This window comes from Seriola dumerili, unplaced genomic scaffold, assembly GCF_002260705.1.
Source record: "Seriola dumerili isolate Sdu_G_001 unplaced genomic scaffold, Sdu_1.0 BDQW01000320.1, whole genome shotgun sequence".
Lineage (NCBI taxonomy): Eukaryota > Metazoa > Chordata > Actinopteri > Carangiformes > Carangidae > Seriola > Seriola dumerili.
This window is the reverse complement of record NW_019174575.1, coordinates 107,444-130,280: the sequence shown is the minus strand read 5'-3', so window position 1 is coordinate 130,280 and position 22,837 is coordinate 107,444. Positions and strand designations below refer to the sequence as shown.

Sequence of the window (22,837 nt, the reverse complement as noted above, 5' to 3'; positions counted from 1 at the left end):
AAAAGGTCATAGTATAGTAAGGCATAAAAAGTCATAAAAAGGTCATAGTATAGTAAGGCAAAAAAGGTCATAGTATAGTAAGGCAAAAAAAGTCATAAAAACGACATAGTATAGTAAAGCATAAAAAGTCATAAAAATGTCATAGTATAGTAAGGCGTAAAAAAGTCATAGTATAGTAAGGCATAAAAAGTCATAGTATAGTAAGGCATAAAAAGTCATAAAAAGGTCATAGTATAGTAAGGCAGAAAAGGTCATAGTATAGTAAGGCAAAAAAAGTCATAAAAACGACATAGTATAGTAAAGCATAAAAAGTCATAAAAATGTCATAGTATAGTAAGGCGTAAAAAGGTCATAGTATAGTAAGGCATAAAAAGTCATAAAAACGACATAGTATAGTAAGGCATAAAAAGTCATAGTATAGTAAGTCATAAAAAGTCATAGTATAGTAAGGCATAAAAACGTCAATAAACATCATAGTATAGTAAGGTATAAAAACGTCATAGTATAGTAAGGCAAAAAAAGTTTAAAAAAACGACATAGTATAGTAAGACATAAAAAGTCATAAAAATGTCATAGTATAGTAAGGCGTAAAAAGGTCATAGTATAGTAAGGCATAAAAACATCATAAAAACGTCATAGTATGGTAAGGCATAAAAAGTCATAAAAACGACATAGTATAGTAAGGCATAAAAAGGTCATAGTATAGTAAGGCATAAGAAAGTCATAGTATAGTAAGGCAAAAACATCATAGTATAGTAAGGCATAAAAAGTTATAAAAAAGTCATAGTATAGTAAGGCATAAAAACATAGTATAGTAAGGCATAAAAACATCATAGTATAATGAGGCATAAAAACGTCACAGTATAATAAGGCATAAAAAGTCATAGTATAGAAAGGTATAAAAACGTCAATAAACGTCAAAGTACAATAAGGTTAGGTTACAGTAAGGATCCGTAATTTATTGAAAATGTTGTGAAGTGTTAGAAAAGGGTTCAGGACAAAACAGAAACAGTCATTTATTGATCTCTTTATATATCGAGAAGAATGATGTACATACAAGTTACCACTGTGTGAAGGAATCCTTCCTGGTGACCACATTTTACACTTTAACCATGTCAGACTTACAACACGTGGTGATACAACTGTTCCTCATGGGACTACATCACATCCATACATGACATGTGTGAAGATGAACTCATACTAAACATTAACTCATGTTGTACAGTATATCCTTATTACCTCTGTCCCACTGAGAGACACTCACCAGTTTATAGTGAGTGACATGTGAGTGTGACACTGCATTTATGACTGGACTTCATTCAAAGACTTGGCAACATATTTCCCCCATACGTTTACCACAACTGCTGCAACCAGACGATCCAGAAACAAAACAAGCTGAAGGCAGAAGAATAACAACTTTTTAATGAGTGTCACTTTCATCTTTATTGTTCAGTATCAAGTCTAAAAGAGAAGATATTTACATGACCTGAGGGGTCAGAGCAGATCCAGGACCACAGGATTAGTACAATCCTACAGACGCTGACCTCGGATCAGTACTGCTGGTCACAGTCTGTCCGGCCCAGTTACAGTCAGAGCTGCTCTCCTGCGGGGAGCTGTGGGACAGGAAGAGTTTGGTACGATCACATCCTCTGTCCTGTTTCCTGTCCCGTCCTCCTTCCTCTCGTTTCCTGTCCTCTGTGTTTTCTGCTTCTCTTGTCGTGTGTTTGTTTTCCTGTCCTGCTGTAAACTCAAGTGGGGAGGGAAAGGTGACAGTGTACCCCCCCCCCGGTGCATCACTATTGATAATGAAACATTTTACATCACCGTCACTTGAATGTCTTATCTCTGCTTGGCCACACACCCATACACTCTCTCTCCTGCTTCAGCTACAATACAATTATGAACTAGGTTTTAATTACACACCACTTTTAATTGTTGGCCGTGGTCAACTTCATCATCATCATCATCATCCACATCATCCACATCATCATCATCATCATCATCATCATCATCATCCAGTGTTTCCAGGTTTGACCGACATAGAGAAAACCCAATCAAAGCCTGTGATCAGCTCCTGTCTGTGCATCATGGATTCACACACTGTCGCTGATTAAAGTGACGCTGGAGAAAAGCTGAAACCAGGCGGATTCTCAATGAAGCTCTGAAGTAGAAGATGCGTCTTTTTCTATGATTTCAGGGCCAGTGAACGGACGTGTGATCACCATGGACGTCAGAGATGATCATATCCTTGTGAGGTGTGGAAGTATCCTCCTTAAACATCTCCATGAGCTGTATACTGTCTTAATAAGTAGCCAGACTACAGTCACACACTTCCTGTTACACCTGTATACACCTGTCCTCTTCACCTCACTCAGTATCTTTACCTCTCTCTCCCTCTGCTCCTCCCTCACAGTTTAAACCTCTGACACAGCTGATCTGTTCGTAGGTGGAAAATGATCACGACCTGACCAACTTCATTTTTATGTCCAGTTAAAGAACTAGAACCACCTCCTCGTGGTCGTATCCCTCCGCCACTCAGACTAGTTCTAGGTCACTTCCTGTTTATCCAGAATCAGAGACAATATGAACCATTGGTGTGAAAGTTTCTGTCTTGAGTCATGGCTAAAAAAGCTTTTTGTGAAGTCACACTGACCTTGATCTTTGACCTTTGACCCCCAAAATCTAACCACTTCGTCCTCAAGTCCAAGTGAACGTTTGCATTTCACAAATTTGAAGAAGTTCCATCACAGTGTTACTGAGACGTCGTGTCCATGAGAACAAGACGGACGGACAACCTGAAAACAAAATGGCTGCCGTTCCGACTGTCACACAGAGGAATAAAAAGTAGAAAAAAAAAACACCAGGTGGACGGTGGACTGTGGACCCCCCCCCCCCTTCATTTTTCATTTTTTTATTCAAAAGGGAAAAATTCACCAAAACATGAAGCGTCTGCAACTGTGATTTACAGTCTGTTCCTGTGGGTTCCTCGGGTTCTGTCGGGTTCTGTCGGGTTCTCTTGTTTTGTTTTGTCTCCTCGTCGTTTGTTGTCTTGTCCATCTTGTCTTTTTGTCTCATTAGTCGTCTGTCATCATGTCGGGTTCAGTTCTCCGTCACGTCTGACTGTCGTTCCTCAGCTAGCTGTCGGGGAGGCAGATGACTCCTCCCCTCGGAGACTCCACCATGTCTGGTTGGCTGGAGAAGGGCCTGGGAGTTATCGACCCGCCCCCTACCAACACCCCATTGTCGTTCTCTGTCCCAGCATGCATCCTGCCCGACGCAGACAGCAGCCGGACGTCGGAGTGTGCGTTGGCCACCGTGTGGCGCCGCACCCCCCCCACCTTCTCCAGGTAAGCCTCGCCCTCCTGCTCCACCAGGGGGGCCAGAGACGACGAGTCCGAGGAGCTGTGATGCTGAGTGATGGTGATCTCTGGCTGGTCGCCTAGCAACAACCCCGACCCCGACGACCGCAGATGACGGGACTCTGGAGGAAGAGGACAGACAGGAAGTGAGTGATTCAACAGATTCATGTTGCAGGTGATTTTACAGGGTTAAAGAACGACACTGTGCTGATGTGAACAAATACTGAGTTTGATTTTTAAACTTTGACTCTTTCATTTGCCTTTTTTAATGAAGGAATTAAAATGTGTCTCTTCCTGCTGCTTCGTCTCAGGTGACCTGTGTCCGCTCATATATTAATATTATGTAAGAGATCAGAGAGTTCCTGAAGTGGCCACCTGCAGGAAACCCTCAGTGCCGGTCTGCTTCACAGCAGGGATTAGACTGTAATCAAATCAGGCTCAGGCAGCCTCCGTGACGTGGTGCGTTTAAGGCTCTGGCAGCCGCCGTGACGTGGTGTGTTTAAGGCTCTGGCAGCCGCCATGACGTGGTGCGTTTAAGGCTCAGACCAAAGGTTTGCTGTTTGTTCGTGGGGCTGAATGAAGGAAGTTCACATTCCTCCTTAAAGGAAAGCTGCTGCGCTTCAGGAACCGAGCAACAGACGGATAAAAGGATTCAGTCTGTTACACTGCAGCAGCAGGTTCCTGTTAGCATCTGTTAGCCACACTGCTAACAGTCAACGACACTGGACTTTTTCTGTTTTACATGTTATTATGTTAATAATTTGTGAACTTTGTTAGCATCTGTCTTTTCTGAGAATTTCTTTTAGGTCGAATGAAGAAAATGAAAAGCTCCATATTTTCCTCTTCTCCTGTGTTTTAATGGAATAAGAAGATCCATAATAAGAAGATTTATTTGTGGTTTTAAGAACCAAAACTCATCAAACGTCTCTGCTGCCTCCTGCAGTGATATCAGTTTGTGGCAGCAGCAGCTCGTGCAGCTTCATGTGCTGCAGGAACAATGAAAAGGAGAAACCAAGAGAAACAAGTCGTAACTTAGCAACCCCTCTGTGGAGTGTTGTCTGGTTGTTGGTTTGTCACAGTGACAGTGACTGACTGTGACACTGTGGCTCCAATGGGACAAAACAAACATGGACGCTGTGAAACATCTCCAACAGCCTCTCGCCAACAAACCTGTGCTCAAACCTGTCCTCTCTAATACTATCAGTAGTACCAGTAGTACCAGTAGTATCAGTAGTACCAGTAGTATCAGTAGTATCAGTAGTATCAGTAGTACCAGTAGTACCAGTAGCATCAGTAGCATCAGTAGTATCAGTAGTATCAGTAGTACTCACCTAACAGCTGCTGGTTCCTATTTTGCAGAACGTTGCTAAGATACGGAGACACGACGATCTCCACCAGACGCTCCAGCTGGTAATACTCCAGACTGGGTGCACCGGACTCATGGATACCCTGACACACAGAGACAGAGGGTGAACACAGGGCAGGAGGAGGAGGAGGAGGAGGAGTAGTAGTAGTAGTAGTAGTCTACAGTTAGAGACAGTGGAGAGAGGAAAGAAAACGAGGGGGAGTCAGATACAACAGAGGCTCCTGGGATTGGAACCAGGGACTCTGAGGTTCAGGGCTGAGACGTGGAGCAGCACAGAGATGAGAACTCGTCAGTGAGAGTTAATGTTTCTGAAGAGTGACGACACTTTGCTTCGTCTTTGCCTCTGCAGAGGACGGGATGAGGGTTTAGACCCGGGTCAGACTCTGTTCAGGTTAGACTCACCACTGAAGGTTAAAGAAGAGGGAGGCGAGGAAAACAATGAGTCTGGTCAAATCTTCACACAGTCGACTTTAATGAAAGTGTCATTCAGGAGAAGCTGCTGATGCAGCAGGACAATGACCCGACACATCCCAGAAAGTCAGAGTCTAGACCTGAACCCAGTACAGCTGTACTTGTAGTGTGTGTGTGTGTGTTTACCTGCAGCACCAGCAGCATCTGTGTGACAGGTGGGGGGACGGAGGCGGCGGCTCCCAGAGTTTCCTCCAGGTGCAGCTTCAACAGAACCAGGTCTCTGAAGGCCAGCAGAGCCATCTGCCTCACTGTGAGCTCCTGACCCTGAACACACACACACACACACACACAGCAGGTTAATCCACTGACCTCTCCACTCAAATGATCCCAATTGATTTAAAGATTTGAATCTGCACCTTTACTCCCTCTAGTAACTGTGTGTGTGTCTGTGTGTGTGTGTGTGTGTCTGTGTGTCTGTGTGTCTGTGTGTTGTGTGTGTGTGTGTGTGTCTGTGTGTGTTGTGTGTGTCTGTGTGTGTGTGTGTCTGTGTGTGTGTGTGTGTGTCTGTGTGTGTGTGTGTGTGTGTGTGTGTGTGTGTGTGTGTGTGTGTGTGTGTGTGTGTGTGTGTGTGTCTGTGTGTGTGTGTGTGTCTGTGTGTGTGTGTCTTTTTGTGTGTCTGTGTGTGTGTGTGTGTGTGTGTGTGTGTGTGTGTGTGTGTGTGTTACCTGGACGGGGTAGAAGATGGCCTGCAGGGTGGGGAGGGTCTCTGTGAAGAATCTGTCCCACATGTCCGCGAGCACGGCGAGCTGATCGTCACCTACAGGGACAGGAGGCAGGTGGTTACCATGGAAACACATTAACTAACAACACCACAGCAACACAACACGTGGTGATGCAACAGAGAGGAAGTGAGTTTAATGTTGGTGTTGTGTGAGTGTAAACAGCTGATCACATCAGACTGAAGGTTATTGATCCGTGATCAGAGCAGCTTTCAAACAGCAACAACACACACACACACACACACACACACACACACACACACACACACACAGAACAACATTAGAAATGGACGAAACACCCTCCACCAGGCAGGTTCATGTTTAACCAAAGGACCCGAATTTCAGAATAAAAGCCTGAGCTGTAATAAGAGTGAGTGTGATCAGGAACCAGAACACGACTGAAGGAGAGTCAGTGAACTGCTGAAACACACTTCCTGTTTGAGACATTAAAGCTCTGTTTAATTTTTAATTTCTCCTGCATCATCGTCAGTGAATCAGACTCAGAAACCACGAACCAGTCTCACCGGAGTGGAGGAGGATCTGGTCCAGGACTTCAGAAAGACCTCGAGTCAGCAGCTGGTTCTGAAACACACACACACACACACACACAGTAAATACATGAAGTCATACATGTACCTGTACAGGACACAATCCAGCGTCATTCATCAGCCACTTTTTAAACGTCAGCTGAGCCAGTATAATCAAAGAATCACAGATGGTTCTTCGTACACATCAAGTCAGTAGCTGTGCTCATAACCCCGGCTCAGTGTAACCTTCATTATATTTCTGTATTTTATCATTATTATTATTATTATTATTGGTAAGAAATTACTCAGCCTGCAAACCTAAAAGCAAGCTCACAATGAAACAGCACACACACTAAATATTAATAATAATAATAAAAACAAACAACAAAATACCTTCATTTATTATATCATTATTATTCTTTTCTAATTATCATTTTGCTTCTACGGCCAATTTGCAATTATAAAATACCAGCACCATAAAATACAATTAAACTTCAAGTAAAACTTTCATTTGTCCTTAAATCCATTTCTATAAGCTTCTTCTACGACAGAGATCAACAGGTGTTGTTGAATTGTTGTTTATTATTGTTTAATAATAAACAAATATTATTGTTTGTTGGTACAAAGCTTCATTTACATGAGGACAGAACCAGAGTGAATACATCATCATACACACACACACACACACACACACACACACACACACACACACACACACACACACACACACACACACACACACCCATGAACACTAAATTATATTAAACCAATCAGGTCATGTCCACCATGTCTCATTGTGCGTCCCCTCAGGTGTTTCTGACCTGTTAGTGTTAATGAATCCCTCTGCACCAGAACCACCTGAGAATGACTTTCTATGACAGCAGAGGAACCAGCTCAGGTAACCTATCAGCTGATTACTTCCTATAAACCTGATCGGTTTATAAGCTGTTGCCCACAGCGACACAGCTGTCAGCGTCTGTTACCCCGAGCAACTGCTGCTGTAGAGGAGAGAGAGAGACTCGGAAACCAAACAGTGATTTCAGCTGCCTCATTATCTGGAAGCACGTATATGTGTGTGTGTGTGTGTGTGTGTGTGTGTGTGTGTGTGTGTGTGTGTGTGTGTGTGTTGTGTAAATGTGGTGTCAGAGAGAGAGATTAGCTTCCTGTGCAACAAATCAACAACAGACACACACTGAACCTGTGCACCACACAGACCTGAACGGACTGTGTCAATGAGACAGAACAGAACCAGCAAATCAGATTCCTGCCGCCCCAAACCCTCACTACAGCACCAAATGTGGATTAATCCGCTGCTGAAAATAGTCCCCAACAGATGCTCGATTTCCTGTTTGTTTGATAAAAACTACAGTGAGCAGCTGTTTGAGGAAATGAAACTTAGAGTCACAGAGTCACAGTAACACTTTACATTAAAGCTCCTCCAGTGTAAAGGTCTGTGTCCATGTGTAGTGTGATTATAGATCAGCTCTAGCTTCTATATTAATACTGTGAAAGTATCAAAGCCTCAGTCCACAGAGAAATGCACACAGCCTGTATTCAGAAACTGAGCCTTAAAACCAGCCGTCAGGACTTCTGGAACTTTGTGATGTCACAACAAAGTAAAACTACACTGAGATGGTTTTTATATCTTCTGATGGATCAACACTTTAAATAAAAGACAGAAGAAGAAACATGGAGCTTTAAGTCTGAGTTTTTATAACTTATGATCAATATATAAAGATGTAATTACAGGTTCTAATAGCTGCTTATAAACTACATTAGAGTGAGTAATAAACCATTTATTAAATGTCTGTATCCTGCTGTATAAAGGCTGAAGAGGGAACTTAATGTGACGTGTCATCATTTTCCTCAGTGAATCGTTCAGTGAATAAAACATTTGTCTCTACAGCTGCTGGATGACTGTGATGGAATGAGGTTCAGACGTTCATGTTCCCCTCAGGATGAACCGTAATAACTCTGCTGCTCCAAACAGGAAGAGCTGTAACGTGTGACCTCGAGGGCGGCCGAGGTCAAAGGTTAGATCGGTGAGGACAGGACGGACGCTGCTCTGTCTCGGGATGAGACGACCCAGGAAGAGGATGTCCGTCCGCCTCGCTGCCGGAGCTCACGGCGAGTAACGACAGTGTAAGAGCTGCAGCTTCACCACATTCACATTTCAAAGTCAACCACGTGTTTCTGCTCATCAGCCGTGCGGCTAACGGGATGAAACGAGATGAAGATCTGTTCATGAAATGTAATGAATCATCTGAGAAAAGCACTTCCCTCTTTGTGATGGAGAAACACATGACACACATGATAACGAGGTTTAGACTAATTATAAAACATTCTGCTGTGTTGTGCTGCTCAGTGAGGTCGAGCAGCTTTAACTCCAGCTCAGGATTTTACAGTGAGATCTAAACCTGAAGCGTGAGCAGAGTGTCATGAGTTCTCATGTTCACGCCTCAAACAGGAGCTTTATTTTACATCTAATGTCTCTGTCTTGTGCATCCTGTTTGATAACGAGCTGTTAATCAGGCAGGTATTGTTGTTTAGTTACTTGGTTTCTCTGTTTGGTCTTTTATGTATTAAGTATTTACTTGTTTCTGTTTCTGTTCTTATTTCACTTCTTGCTGGACGCCTGTAACTGAATTTGCGTCACTGGTCCTAAATTGTTTCTGTCTGATCTATTTCAACTAATCAGATTCATTATTTTCTCACTCAGGCTTTAAATGGATCATGAAGTTATTGAATAAAAAGAGAAACAGAGGCTCCTCACGCTCGCTGCTCCGGTCAGTAGTTTCTGTCCAGTTCACTTGGACCAGCTGAGAACCGGTCTGGTCTGGAAGTCACCAGGTTCACGCCGTGTCACATGACCACGCAGACTGAACATGTCGAGTATGAAGTGTTCAAATCAATGTTCAGTCCTGGACTCGGATCTGAAACAAGTCCACACTTGTCTCCGAGCAGAGAGGACAGATAAACATCTTCACAGTCGACCGCCGGCTCAGCGTCACGCCATCGCCTCAGAGCGAAGGTTTCCGCTGCCGCTCTCTGCGTCTGACGCGTCTGGATTCAGTTTTACACCGACACCTGCTGCTTCTCTCTCAGACCCGCTGCAGGTTTCCACGCCACGCTCAGTCGGCGTGCGGGTGTGACATCACACAGCTGCACGTGTGAGTGTGAACGCAGCAGATCACGAGGATTCATGTTCTTCTCAGGGTCACATGACCGGGCCGCTCTCTGCTGGAGCCAGACCAATCGATCAGCCGTCTGATATTGGTTGTGAATTGGTGAATATCTCTGCGTCGTGGTCACAGAGGAGGAGCGGCGCATCGAGGCGCCGACACCATGTTTTAATGTCACGACTTTTACTGAACTGGATTTGTGACAGTTCATTCATTCTGCACCGGAGCTTTCATTCCTCTGATCCTCTGTTCTCCTCATCCAGTCTCATCCTGTAGAGGCTTTTTATTCTCGCTGACTTCAGCTCAGCTCACATTTCAAGTTGAGACGTGACATCACAGAAATGATTTGTGTTGCAGCTGTGGGACAGTTGGTCCTGAGCTAACATGTTAGCAGCACATATCTCTGCTCCGGGTTGTTTCAGAGGTGATGCTCCCTGACCCCCCCCCCATTCTGTATGTTTTTGTTATATATGTTTAAATAAATAAATAAAAAAAACATCTGTTTTATCCAAATGTGTCAGATTTATTTATTTTGCGTTTTTTAAATCCTCTAATTACTCTGCTCCTTTTAACCCTCTCCTCACATCTTTAATGCCGTATGTAAAGAACTGTGTGTTGCCTTGTTGTTGACGTCATATATAAATAAAGTTTGTGTAACAGCAGCGTGGAGTCCTGCACAAAACTAAAAACTGTTGTGAGATTTATGATTTATGACGATTCAAACTTTTGCAGCTGGAATGTTTCTGTGCTCCGTCTGCTTATTTAGATTTTCTCTGTTTTACTGAATGTAAGAAAATAAGGAAAAGAATTACACACAAATATTCTATATAATTACTGTATGAAGAATAGAGGCGTCTGATCAGTAAAAGACTTGGAGAGTAAAGCTGCAGCGTTTCCACTCTTATTTATCCACTCAGTAAATCTTCTTCAGAGCATCTTCTCAGTATATATTATTATATATATTATATATTATATATATATTATATCATATATTATTATATCATTATTATAATGTTTCTGTTCTGATCATTTTAAAGATGAACATTAAGAAATATCTCCTCACAGATTAAACTAAAGTTTAACAGCAGCAAACACGACGAAGGAAGAAGATCAACCACATCAGCATCAACTGATGTTTCCTCTGATTATAGATCCAGATGTTGGTTTGTGTTTGTGTTTGTGTTTGAGAAGCAGCTGCTGAACGACACTCAGTCTCACCTTCAGGTTTTATTCAGTGAAAAGAGGAAGTGAAGAAGTGAACGTACCTGGAAGTAGTCGGTGATGAAGGAGCCCATCTCTGTTTTTAGGAGCCACCTGCAAAGACACAGAGGAGGTCAGGAAGGAAGGAGGAGTGAGTCACACACACACACACACACACACACACACACACACACACACACACACACACACACACACACACAGTTATCAGTGAGATCATTCTGAGGAAACCTCAGCCGTTATCCAGATGACATCAGTAACACGTCCTGTTCTGTGTGTTTAGTTCCTTCACTGTTGTTCTGTCTCTGAGCTGTAACTCATGATTATCTTCATTATTGATTCATTTGCTAATTATAATAAATAATCCTCTTTCCAATGAAACGTCAGTAACAGAGAGAAGTGCTCGATGGATCAGATTCTCCAGAATCTAAGACGTTTCATTAAGCGACTGAAGCAGCTGTGACACCGTCACATTTAAGAAGTCAGTGAAACTGTCTGTGTTTTTAACTGTGACCCGACAAAAGGCTTCAGGTTAGAATGAGCTGATGATTCCTGCTGACCGGACAACAGACAGACAGAAAGAAAGACAGACAGACAGACAGACAGACAGAAAGACAGAAAGACAGAAAGACAGAAAGAAAGAAAGAAAGACAGACAAAAAGACAGACAGACACAGACAGACAGACAGACAGAAAGAAAGACAGACAGACACAGACAGACAGACAGAAAGAAAGACAGACAGACAGAAAGAAAGACAGACAGACAGACAGAAAGAAAGACAGAAAGAAAGAAAGAAAGAAAGAAAGAAGGAAAGAAAGAAAGAAAGAAAACACAGGAACAGTGTTGTGACTTTATTAATAACGAGGCTCATTGTTTATTCCATCATTCTGTATTAAAAGTTATTTTCTTGAGCTGCTGTGACGCGATCTGATCTCTGCTGTTTCCTCCAGCGCTGCGTTATTATCAGATCATTGTTGTTACTGCAGCTAAAACTGGCTTCAACCACTGATCATCACTACAGCTGCAACGATGAGTCCATTTAGGAATTAGTCAACCCACAGGACATCAATAATCAATTATTTTGATAATCAATGAAGCGTTTAAGTCGCTAATAAAGAAAGAGAATTGTTCTCTCTGTTTTCTCTCACAGTAACTGAAGCTCTGGGGACAGACGTGAAGACGTCACCTGGACTCTCAGGACCTGGGACGAACATTTTTCACAAATTTCCCAATAAATAATCAATGGATTCTTTATTTAAAAATTAAAAAAACAGTTTTTCTTGTGTTCGTCAGTCGACTCCTGAAAAGTATAAAACTTGACTTCTCAGTGTTTCATCATCAGCTCATCGACACTTTCAAGAGAAACGGGGAAAAGGACTTTGTCACCTGATGCTCTCGTTAAGCGTGAACAGCTCGTTAGTCTGCAGAGCTCCGCCCTGGAACACCTTGACCACAGCTGATTGGACGCTGAGGGACACACAGACAAACACAGGTGAGATGAACAGGTGGTGTGTGATGTCGGCTCCGTGTCCTCGCAGGGAGACAAACTGAGACCTGAGTCCTTGTTGTGGCAACATGAGAACAGAAACTATCTATTACAGTCATCTCCCATAATTCACTGCTGCAGTCGGACACGACCACGGATCTGAGAGTGGGGTCGGCGGGCGGCGGTGCCCGTATGTGACTCAGCTGGTTGACAGGACGTGACCTCGGCTGCCACTTCCACTTCCTACCAAACATCCTGCTCAGAGCTGCGGACAGCAGGAAGCAGGCCGCAGACTCAGAGCTGAAATAACCTCAACACACACACACACACACACACACACACACACACTCTGAGCTGAACACATCAGGTTGATAAAGACTGTTGTTTAAGTGTGTGTGTGTGTGTGTGTGTGTGTGTGTGTGTGTGTGTGTGTGTGTGTGTGTGTCTGGTCCGGGCCGAGGTCTCATTCTGACTTTTCTCAAACGAAACATCTGAACATAAAGTTCTATTTTTTCATATTTCATATTATTTTGTTCACCTCATTTTAACTGCCATAAAAACATATTTATGTTTGTCATTTGATATTTCTTCTTTGCACACATGATCGATATGATTTATTGGTACCACTTTACGATCAGACGAGCCTTATAAAGGATTTATAAATGGTTTATACTGAGGTTATTAATTTGGTTATTAACACTTTATAAATCATCAATAAAAAACAAGCTGTGACACAGACTCCTGACCTTCAACACCTGATCTTCCCTCTGAGGTCTGGAAAATATGAGCAAGCACTTCTCCCTCTTTCTTAAGCCAATGTTTGGACCCATAACACACACACACACACACACACACACACACACACACACACACACACACGATAATATCTGTATTTGTGTCTGAGGGGTTTTGGACTCTAGACACTGAATCATGAAGCTGATTTCAGTTTTTTTATTCAGTCTTCACTCGACAGCAGAGACATTATGAACCGGGGACGTGGACGTTGTTGGACACTGATTTGATCCCTACGTCAGCAGGTCACTCTGGACTCACCCTGAGTTCACCTTCAGTTAAAGCGTCTTCAGTGTAAAGGTCTGTGTCCATGTGTAGTGTGATTATAGATCAGCTCTAGCTTCTATATTAATACTGTGAAAGTATCAAAGCCTCAGTCCACAGAGAAATGCACACAGCCTGTATTCAGAAACTGAGCCTTAAAACCAGCCGTCAGGACTTCTGGAACTTTGTGATGTCACAACAAAGCAGTCACCAAGCCCCGCCCACCTGGACCCACCATCCAAACCTTGCAGGATTTGGTTTGTCTGAGTGTTTTTACCTGAAATCTGCTGTATTTTTATTGGATCACTCAGAAAACAGTCAGCCAATCAGCAGAGAGGCTCAGAGCCTCCTCTCTTCTGATTGGCTCACCGACCTGTTGTTACTAGAGCTCCAGAGAGAAGCCTGAGAGAGGAGATGTGAAACTACACTGAGATGGGTTTTAACTCTTGCTGAACTAACTTCCTCTTCAGTCTAACGAAGCTGATGCTGATTGTTGGCTGCACTTTGACAAACTAAATTTTTAACTTTTGTTGTTGTTATATTTAAATATCTATTGTACATATTACTATATTATTTATCTTCTTTAAGTACTTGATATTGTCATTTTGCATTTTTCTTTCTTATCGTGTCGACTTGCTACTTTCCTCACTGTGCGACTAATCTCATCAATCTCATCTTAAATTTTAAAATCATCAACTCTTTAAAATGTGGTTATTTTATGTAACAGTTTCCTGTGACTTATTTGGCTCACAAACGTTTGTGTTCAGATATATTTAGTATGACAGGTGAGGGCGGGTCTTCAGGGCTCAGGTGAGTTGAGGATCGATACAAGGAGGAAATGTAGGAAACCACAAGACACACGGAGGGAACGAGGCTCGCCACCATATGAAATGACGGTATTTTACACACGTGACACTTTGGACATGCTGACCTGTTCCACACGCTGGTGTTGGAGATCTGTAGAGAAGGCGAGCTGGCGTGGAACCGGGCGAGGTCCGACAGAACCGGAGAACTCATAAACCGGGGTCTGGGACGCCGGAAAGATCCCATCATGCACTCTGTCCGCTGTGGAGGGAGGAAGCAAAGTGAAAGTGCATCATCAGCACGTTGTGTCAGAAACTGCATCGATTTTAAAACGCTGTGAATCTGGACCCACGTGTTCAGTCCAGCATGTTCTGCACTTTCCCGCCTCACACAACAGATACGCCTCCGTTTTATCAAATGTAGAGCTGCGAGCTGATTGGCCCACCGAGCGATTAGTCAATTGTTACAAACTATTTTGATGATCAATTGATCGTTTCAAACCTTTTTTTCTCTCCATGTTTGAACTTTTCATAGATTAAAACAACTGATCGATTAACTGAGAAAACATTTAGCAGATTAATCAATATCAGAAATAATCACTCATCAAAAGAATCGATCCACACCGTGTCAGGAGACGATCACATCCACAGCCATGCTAACAGCTCTGTGAGGCTAAACATCTACATGCTAACAAGCTAATGTTTTGCAGGTGTAATATTCACCATCTTAGTTTAGCCTGTTAGCATGCTAATATTAGCTAACTAGCGGTAAACTGAGCGCACAGCTGAGGCCGATGGGAACATGTTTGGTTCTGCAGGTACCTGGTCATAAACCAAAGAACTGGACACGTTCAAATGTGACCTGATGGTGGCGCTAGAGTTCATCCTCTGGGGAACATGAACATTTGTTGAGCCATATCAGTCTGGGACAAAGTGGAGGAGCAACAGACAGACAGGTAGAGAGATAGACAGGTAAGCAGACAGGTAAGCAGACAGACAGGTAGACAGACAGATGGTAAAGAGCTCTTGACTTCACTTCTGTGCAGGTTTAACTTCCTGTTGACGGTGGTCGGGGGCGGGGCCGAGCAGCTTCAGCAGCATCTGATTTGTTTAGAAACACAGAAACATCAGTTTCCCTCGAACCACAGCTTCCTGTGTGACGGCGCGGCGCCGAGACCAGGCCGTTTGTTTACAGCGCAGAGAGGTCTCACTGCGCCTCGCTTTCCAGAGACCACAGGCGCAGACGGCCTGGCGCTCTGCTCTCAGCTCTGGTGACAGTTTCCACTCTGCAGCGCCACAGAGTCGCTTCTGTACGTGTCACTTCTGTCTGCAACCGTCTGACCCAGAGTCACTTCTTTATATTTAGTCTCTTGTTTCTCTAAAACCGACACAACCTCAGATTTATTTCTGTCAGTGTGGGAAGTTTCAGACCATTTCACTTTTTCTGACTGTGTTTCTGTGACTGAGAAAATGCTGAATGATTCCTCCTGAATGTGACTTAGTCTCAGTTTGTTCAGTAAAACTAGAAGTGGTCATGACTGCAGGGTGATGAGAGGCTCGTTGATCAAATGACTCAGCTCTAAATGTGTGATGAAGTTAAAGGAAGCGGAGCCTCAGACGCAGCGACAGTAAACCCAGGAGGAGAAAGTACGGGGGGTTTATTTGGACTAGAAACACTGTGGCTCTCCGCCCACAGGTGACTGTAACAACTTCACACCTTCGCTGCAGCTTCAGCCACAAACTCGAACATCAAAGGCGTCTCAGGCATTTACAGAAACATTTTTACAGCTGCTGAAAAAGGAGACGCCTCTGAGCTGCAGCTGAAGAAAAGATCAACAGTTACCACAGAGATCAGTTTGTCGACGGCTCCTCTCCTTTTTCTTCTCGTCTCTGTTCATGCAACAAGTTTCTAACATTTTCTACAGACGCATTTTCACCATTTAGGAAGTTTGTCTTGGAACAATACTCACATGCCCGTATGCACATTATTATGTTTTCTGTCTTTATTGTGAAAGAGACAGAGAGAGAGAGACAGGACTGAGTCTAAGTGGTAGTCGCTCTACCAGGTGACTATATATATATATATATACAGTATATAACAGGATTTTCTGGGCGTTATTGCTCCTCCTGTTTGTAGGAAGATCTCCTCCTAAAGTTTCTCCAATGTGGGAGAGGGAGGACAAAATCCACAGTCCTCATCAGGCCCAAAATTCAATATCTCGATACAGTCCGGCCCAAATATCACGATATAAAACATGTTATATTGCGATATTTCATGTGTTTTCATAATATATATAAATATATTATTATTATTATTATTATTAGACAAGTGCAGTTCAAAGTTTTATTTGTCACATGCCGAGGTTTAATGTACAGTAAGCAAGGCAGTGAATTGAGGGTCGGATTCAGCAGGAGATCAATATTAGATATTAAAAATAAAATATCGTATATACAGTATGGAGGGAAATATTGTGATATTCGATATCATTGAATATCGGCCCGAGCCTAGTCCGGTTCTGTTTAAATATATTCCCACACCAAGTATCATCCAAAGTCTTTTCAGAATAAAATGAACTCCACCATGATCCAATGATAAGTAACTGGTTCTGCAGCCAGAGAACAGGAAAAGAGAATAGGATGATAACCGAATGATATACTTCATTTCTTATCTTTAATTCATTTATATGTAATTTGTCTTTTATTGTTTGTTTGTTTTTTTCTTTTCATTGTTTAAATATTTTTACTTGTTTATATCACTCAACTTATTTTGATTCTTGTCTATAATCACTTCAACTTATTTGTATAACTCAATAATCAAAGTTATGTTTTTGATTCTGAAGCTCAACAATCTGGAGAGGAACCTGGTCACATTTAACCTCCGGAGACCAGAACCAGGCCGGATCAGAGTCCTGCTCCTCCTTCAGGACGCCCAGGTGGCTGATGGGATCTCACAGCGGTGTGTGTGTGTGTCCCACAGGCCCTCGCTATGCCGTCCCCTCTGATCACGGCCAATGGGAGGCCTCATGCTGAGCGTCAACACAAACACACTATTGTTTATCAGGCTGCGTCCTGCCAACAGCAGAGGAGGTCAATAAATACTGATTCCTCTCTCGCCTGAGAGAACGTCAGACACGAGGAAGAACCCGACTCCTCGTCTGCAGCAGAGGAACATTATCATAACATTTATTAGATTTCTTATATCATAAAACCTCTGTGGAGGTAAAACAGCATGGAAGCTTTAATCAACCAGACTTTCTAACAGTAAATCCACTGGTAGTTTCACTGGGACGAGTTCTGACATGTTGGTGCAACACCAGGATTCATTCAGTCATCTCCACAGCCAGAGAATCCTTTATCATCTCATCCAGGTTCTGTGTTCAGTCTGTTCCCTCTCTCTGACACTACAGAGAAACTAGAGCCACCTCCTCACGGTCGTATCCCTCCGCCACTCAGACTAGTTCCAGGTCACTTCCTGTTTGTCCAGAGGCACAGAAAATATGAACCATTGATGCCAAATCTGAAGAAGTTTCATCAAGGTGTCACTGAGATATCGTGTCCTTGAGAGAGACAGACGAGTGATAACTGACTCACACGGCTCATAACAAACATGGCCGACCAGCTTCAACGTTCCAGAGTCAATGAAACAACTGCAAAATGTCACATTTACAGGGGGGGGGGGTTAGCAGCTCAGCTGATCGTGGGAGGGTGAGACCAGATCTGACATACTTCAAAAAGTCTGTGTGTGTGTGTGTGTGTGTGTGTGTCCTGTGATCACTACATGTGGTCAACTGTGCACACATGGTCTGATTCCCACACACAACCTGTAGTCCCTGTCATGGTCTGAACACACACACACACACACACACACACACACACACACACACACACACACAGCGTCTATCACGTGCTAATTTGAGTCAAAGATCCAATCAGGAAGAAAAAACGACCATTGCTGCAAAAGTGGGCGTCAGGCGTCACAGTGCGTGTAAGCGTCACCATGGTAACCCATCTGGTACATGCCGAAAACCAGTCATCACAAAAAAGGTCACCCCCCCCCATCTGACATCATCCCACCCACCTTCACATCCCGTCAGTGTGTGAGGAAGAGTCCGGTCCAGCTTCATCTTCCTCCACACACACACACACACACACACACACACACACACACACACACACACACACACAGAGGCACCAAGTCACTTTTACATGAGCTTCACAAATCTCTCACGTAACAACTAGAATTATCTTTCACACCAACATCGAGATATTCAACAAAATTAAAAAGTTGTGTGAAGTCGCATCATCAGCTAAACTGTAAAATCATTTCCTGGTTATAAAACTGTAGAAAATCTACACGTGCAAAACAGCTGAGAGAGAATAATAAATAAAACCTGAACCACTGACAACATTAACCACTGCCTCCACAACAGTTCGCTCAGATGTACATCCCTGTTTATCCACAGTCAGAGTAATGGCTAAAAGGTATTTTCTTAGGTCACCGTGACCTTGACCTTTGACCTTTGACCACCAAAGTCTAATCAGTTCATAGCTGAGTCAAGGTGAGCGTTTTTACCAAATTTGAAGAAATTCTCTCAAGGTGTTACTGAGATATTGCGTTCACAAGGCCTAAACCGTGTTTTGTGAGGTCACCGCGCCCTTGACCTTTGACCCCTAAAATCAAATCAGTTCTTCCTTGATTCCAAGTGAATGTTTCTGCCAAATCTGAAGGGATTCTCTTGATGAGTTCACAAGTCCAAAATCATGTTTTGTGAGGTTATTGTGACGATGACCTTTGACCTTTGGCCACCAAAATCGACTCAGTGTGTATTTGAGTCAACGTGAGCGTTTTCACCAAATTTGAAGAAATTTCCTCAAGGTGTTACAGAGCTATTGAGTTCAAAAGGTCCAAATCATGTTTTGTGAGGTCACCGTGACCTTTCCTCCGCCGCCAACGCTCAGAGCGGCCATTTTGTTTTCAGGCTGTCTGTCCATCCGTCTCATTCTCGTGGACACGGTGCCTCAAAAACACCTTCTTCAAATTTGGCACAAATATTCATCAGGACTCAAGGATGAACTGATTAGAGTTTTGGGGGACAAAGGTCAAAGGTCAAAAAACAACGACTCCACCTCAGAAACAAACGTACGCTGTCAGTCAAACCCTGCGTGTCACCTGATGAACCGGACCACGACTGTTTCTTCTTAGTCCCGTCAGACTTGGCTTCAGGCTGGAGCGAGCTCGTCGCAGTCGCACGACCAAGACTCAGTCTAAAGTGACGACAACAGAAAGCTGGAACAGGTCCAGGGGCCGGAGAACAGAAAGAGCAGACTGAGCTCAGCTGTGTGTTGGTGTTTGTGTGCGTTAGCATGTGGGCTAATCCTATAACAGAAGCCCCCTGTCATGAGAAAGTACTCAGAGAGACTAATGGAATTACAGGCAGAGCTACAGAGCACAGAGCTGCTTCTGAGCGTCTGAGTCACAAAACGCTCATCACTCATCTCCCTGTCAGAAAACACACGGAAGTCAGTGAGGTTCAACCTCTGGGGAACATTAGTCCATCTCAGCGGTGGATCGTCGTCATCCATAAAGACAACAACAACCACACAAGCTCCCACACCCCAAAGAGACAGAGGAATACAGTCAATGCACTACAACTACAACACAAACACACAAACAACCACAACACACAGGCCACGCCCACACTGATACCGTTTCATTTTAAAACTAAAAACGATCTCCGCCCAGACTAACTAACTAAATAAGACCGTCGCCTACACTGAGCATGTGCAAGCCGGTGTAACCCCAGAGTTTTCAAACTACAACAGGCACGAAGCTTCTGCCACAGTCAGCTCTCTCTGATTTTAACTGACAAACCTAGAAAGTCCGAACATCTGAGAAGATGCAACAAGCAAATGTTTTCAGTTTTACTTGTTGCTGTTACAGATTTTCTCTCAAACCAAGTCCACAAGTCGTTTCAGGTGCTGTAAACCGTGTGAGCGTTTTAAAAATAGCATCAAGGAGAAAACGAGCAGCTTGTTGTGCAAACGAGGGATTAAACCCGTTACTGAGGCCGAGAGTAAATGTGGACTGTAGAGACGAGGGAACATGTTCAGTTTATGAAAACCTGCTGAAACTAAAGTGACTAGTTCATTCATACGATCATTTAATGATTCTCATTAAAGCAGCTGCTTCAAATCTCCTGTAAACCTTCATTACAGTTACCCACTCCCTCTTCTGTCTGACTGTATCTACATAATTAGAGGAAATTGTTTTTCCAGTCTATAAAATGTGACTCACTTCTTACTCAGACTCAAACCGTCCTGTTGCTGCTTTACTTTGCTTTGTTTTCTGCTCATGAGCAGGACCGGGTCTGTGGTCTCGGGTCTGTGTATGTGGAGCTGGTCTTTGATGGATGGATGGCTGCAGACTGCGGCGGCGGCGGCGGCGGCAGCGGCGGCTCTGGACAGAAGCCTTCGCTCTCTGACTCTAACCAAAACATCGCCTCACAGTAAACTGTCCCGAGGCTGCTGGGAACATCTGGATGTGACGTCACGCTGTCGACATGTGGTTACCAACAGGAACGAGTAACAGACACCAAAACACCAAAACCACAGAGTGGTGCCAGAACGAAGGGAACATCACCAACAGCTGTAGGGTCACCTGCCTGCAGACACGGAGCAGGGCACAACAACCTCCTGATCTACCTGTTAATCTGTCGACCTCAACTACCTGTTGGTGGATCGTCCTTCTACAAGTATGGAAGGCCATCGAATCAATATTAAACAAACAAATAAATAAAACTACGAAGTAAATCCCCAAATAATATATAATAAAAAATAATTCATAATAATAAGGTATCATATGTAGGAATATATAAGTAAATGTAAATATATAAGTGAGTTAATATATACATATACAAATGAACGAACAAATAAATTAATACAGCTATGAAATAAATCCCAAAATGAAAAATGAGGTAATACATGTAGAAATATATAAATAAATGTGAATATAAATACATAAGTGAGTCTATAAATAAATAGATATACAAACTGATAAATAAATAAGTAAATAAATAAATAAATTGCTTTTATTTATTTCATGAGACTTTTATTTTATAATTCCACATCTATTCATTTCTGAAGACTTTTGAATTTGGATGAACTGATGAAAATAAATGTGGCATTTGGAAATTAAAAGTCTTCAGAAATAAATAAATGTGGAATTATAAAATAAATGTCCCCTGAAATTTATAAAAATGTAATTTTTAAAATAAAAAGCTATTTATTTGTTTACTTTTCTATTCATTAATTTGTGTATTCTTTTATAAAGCTATTTATTTATTTATTGACTCACTTATTTATTTATATTTCGTTTATTTATACATTTCTACATTTCAAACAATTATTTACATTATTTATTTATTTCAAGATTTATTTCATAGCTCTATTTATTCATTTATGTATTTATTTAATAATGATTTAGATGGAATACAAGATCTCAGGTAACTGTAAATGTGTTCACGAGCATAAACCTTCCTGTAGGTCAACTCGCAGAAACTAAACCACCTGTTGGTCAGTCTGCAGACTCAAAAACTAACCCACCTGTGTGTCTGTAAACATAAAGACTTTAAACCACCTGTGTGTCTGTTCACAAGAAGTAAGACACCTGTCTGTCTGTCTGTCTGTCTGTCTGTCTGTCTGTCTGTCTGAGGACTCAGGGTCTGTTTACCTGTGCAGCAGACTGTGAACTACCTGCAGCTCAGGTACAGATTTGTCTACCTGTGAGTCTGCTGACAGGGACTCTGACTGGTTTTATGATGTCTGCAGGGTTGAACATTCCTCCTGTGTTGGTTTTAAATGACACACAGGTGAAGGTATTTCACTTTCCACAGTTTTCAAACGCCCACAGGTTTTTACAGTCAGTGTGTTTGTGCGGGTAAATAACACGGGGCCATGTGAAACTCACACCTGCTGTTGTTGTGCAGTGTGAACATCCTGACAGGATGTGAACCCTCGTGGCGGGTAAACTCACCTGCGTACAGTCGCTTCCCTGCTGTGTCTCTGTCGGCGGATAAAAGCGTCCTCGGTTCTCACGGAGACGATGAAAAGCTCAGCGGCTCCTCCTCCTCCTCAGCGGCGCCTCCGGCTCTCTGTCTCCGCACATCGCGACACTTTCGGCGGGAACAAACTCAAAGTGAAGCTCGGTGTCTGTGAGATAGAGAGATAGAGAACTAGAGAGAGAGAGAGCACTTCCTCCAGTAAAACTCAAACACACAAACTGAACTGAGACCAACTGCCGCTTCTCTTTATTCAACGGTCCGCAGCTAACAAGCTAAACAAGCTAACTACCCACACTTCCGGTTCTAACCTTCACAGTAAAACTCGAGCTGATAGACTGTACTAAAGAACTGTGACTGTGATACTATCTGCATGGAAGGGTCTAATTTAGTTTATTAGGTTCGTTTAGTTCATTTGTTTTGTTGTGTGACAGTTTTCAATTAACACAACTGCAGTTAATTAATTGCAATTACCTGCAGTTGTGGAAATTCACACTGTGCAAAATACCCCAGAATCCAGAGATGTAGTTTCCCAAATACTTCAAAATATGATCCGATATATATGATGAAATCTGGACTGGACGTGCTCCGAT

At 42.8% G+C, this 22,837-nt stretch overlaps 1 protein-coding gene across 2 annotated transcripts; it reads right to left on the bottom strand.

Annotated features, from left to right (window-relative positions):
- Positions 1-2,904: 2,904 nt before the first annotated feature.
- Positions 2,905-22,446, bottom strand: prr5l (proline rich 5 like). 2 transcript variants are annotated; one of them, XM_022759139.1, is made up of 9 exons: positions 22,220-22,446; positions 14,316-14,449; positions 12,229-12,309; positions 10,890-10,938; positions 6,440-6,497; positions 5,862-5,953; positions 5,323-5,460; positions 4,691-4,808; positions 2,905-3,481 (listed from the first exon to the last, which is right to left on the bottom strand). In XM_022759139.1, the coding sequence occupies exons 2-9, from the start codon at positions 14,435-14,437 to the stop codon at positions 3,135-3,137; spliced, it is 1,005 nt and encodes a 334-aa protein (XP_022614860.1). In that variant the 5' UTR covers positions 14,438-14,449; positions 22,220-22,446; the 3' UTR covers positions 2,905-3,134. The 2 variants fall into 2 exon arrangements, with proteins under 2 accessions (XP_022614860.1, XP_022614862.1); XM_022759141.1 differs by lacking the exon at positions 22,220-22,446 and adding an exon at positions 20,483-20,554.
- Between the last annotated feature and the right edge of the window lie 391 nt (positions 22,447-22,837).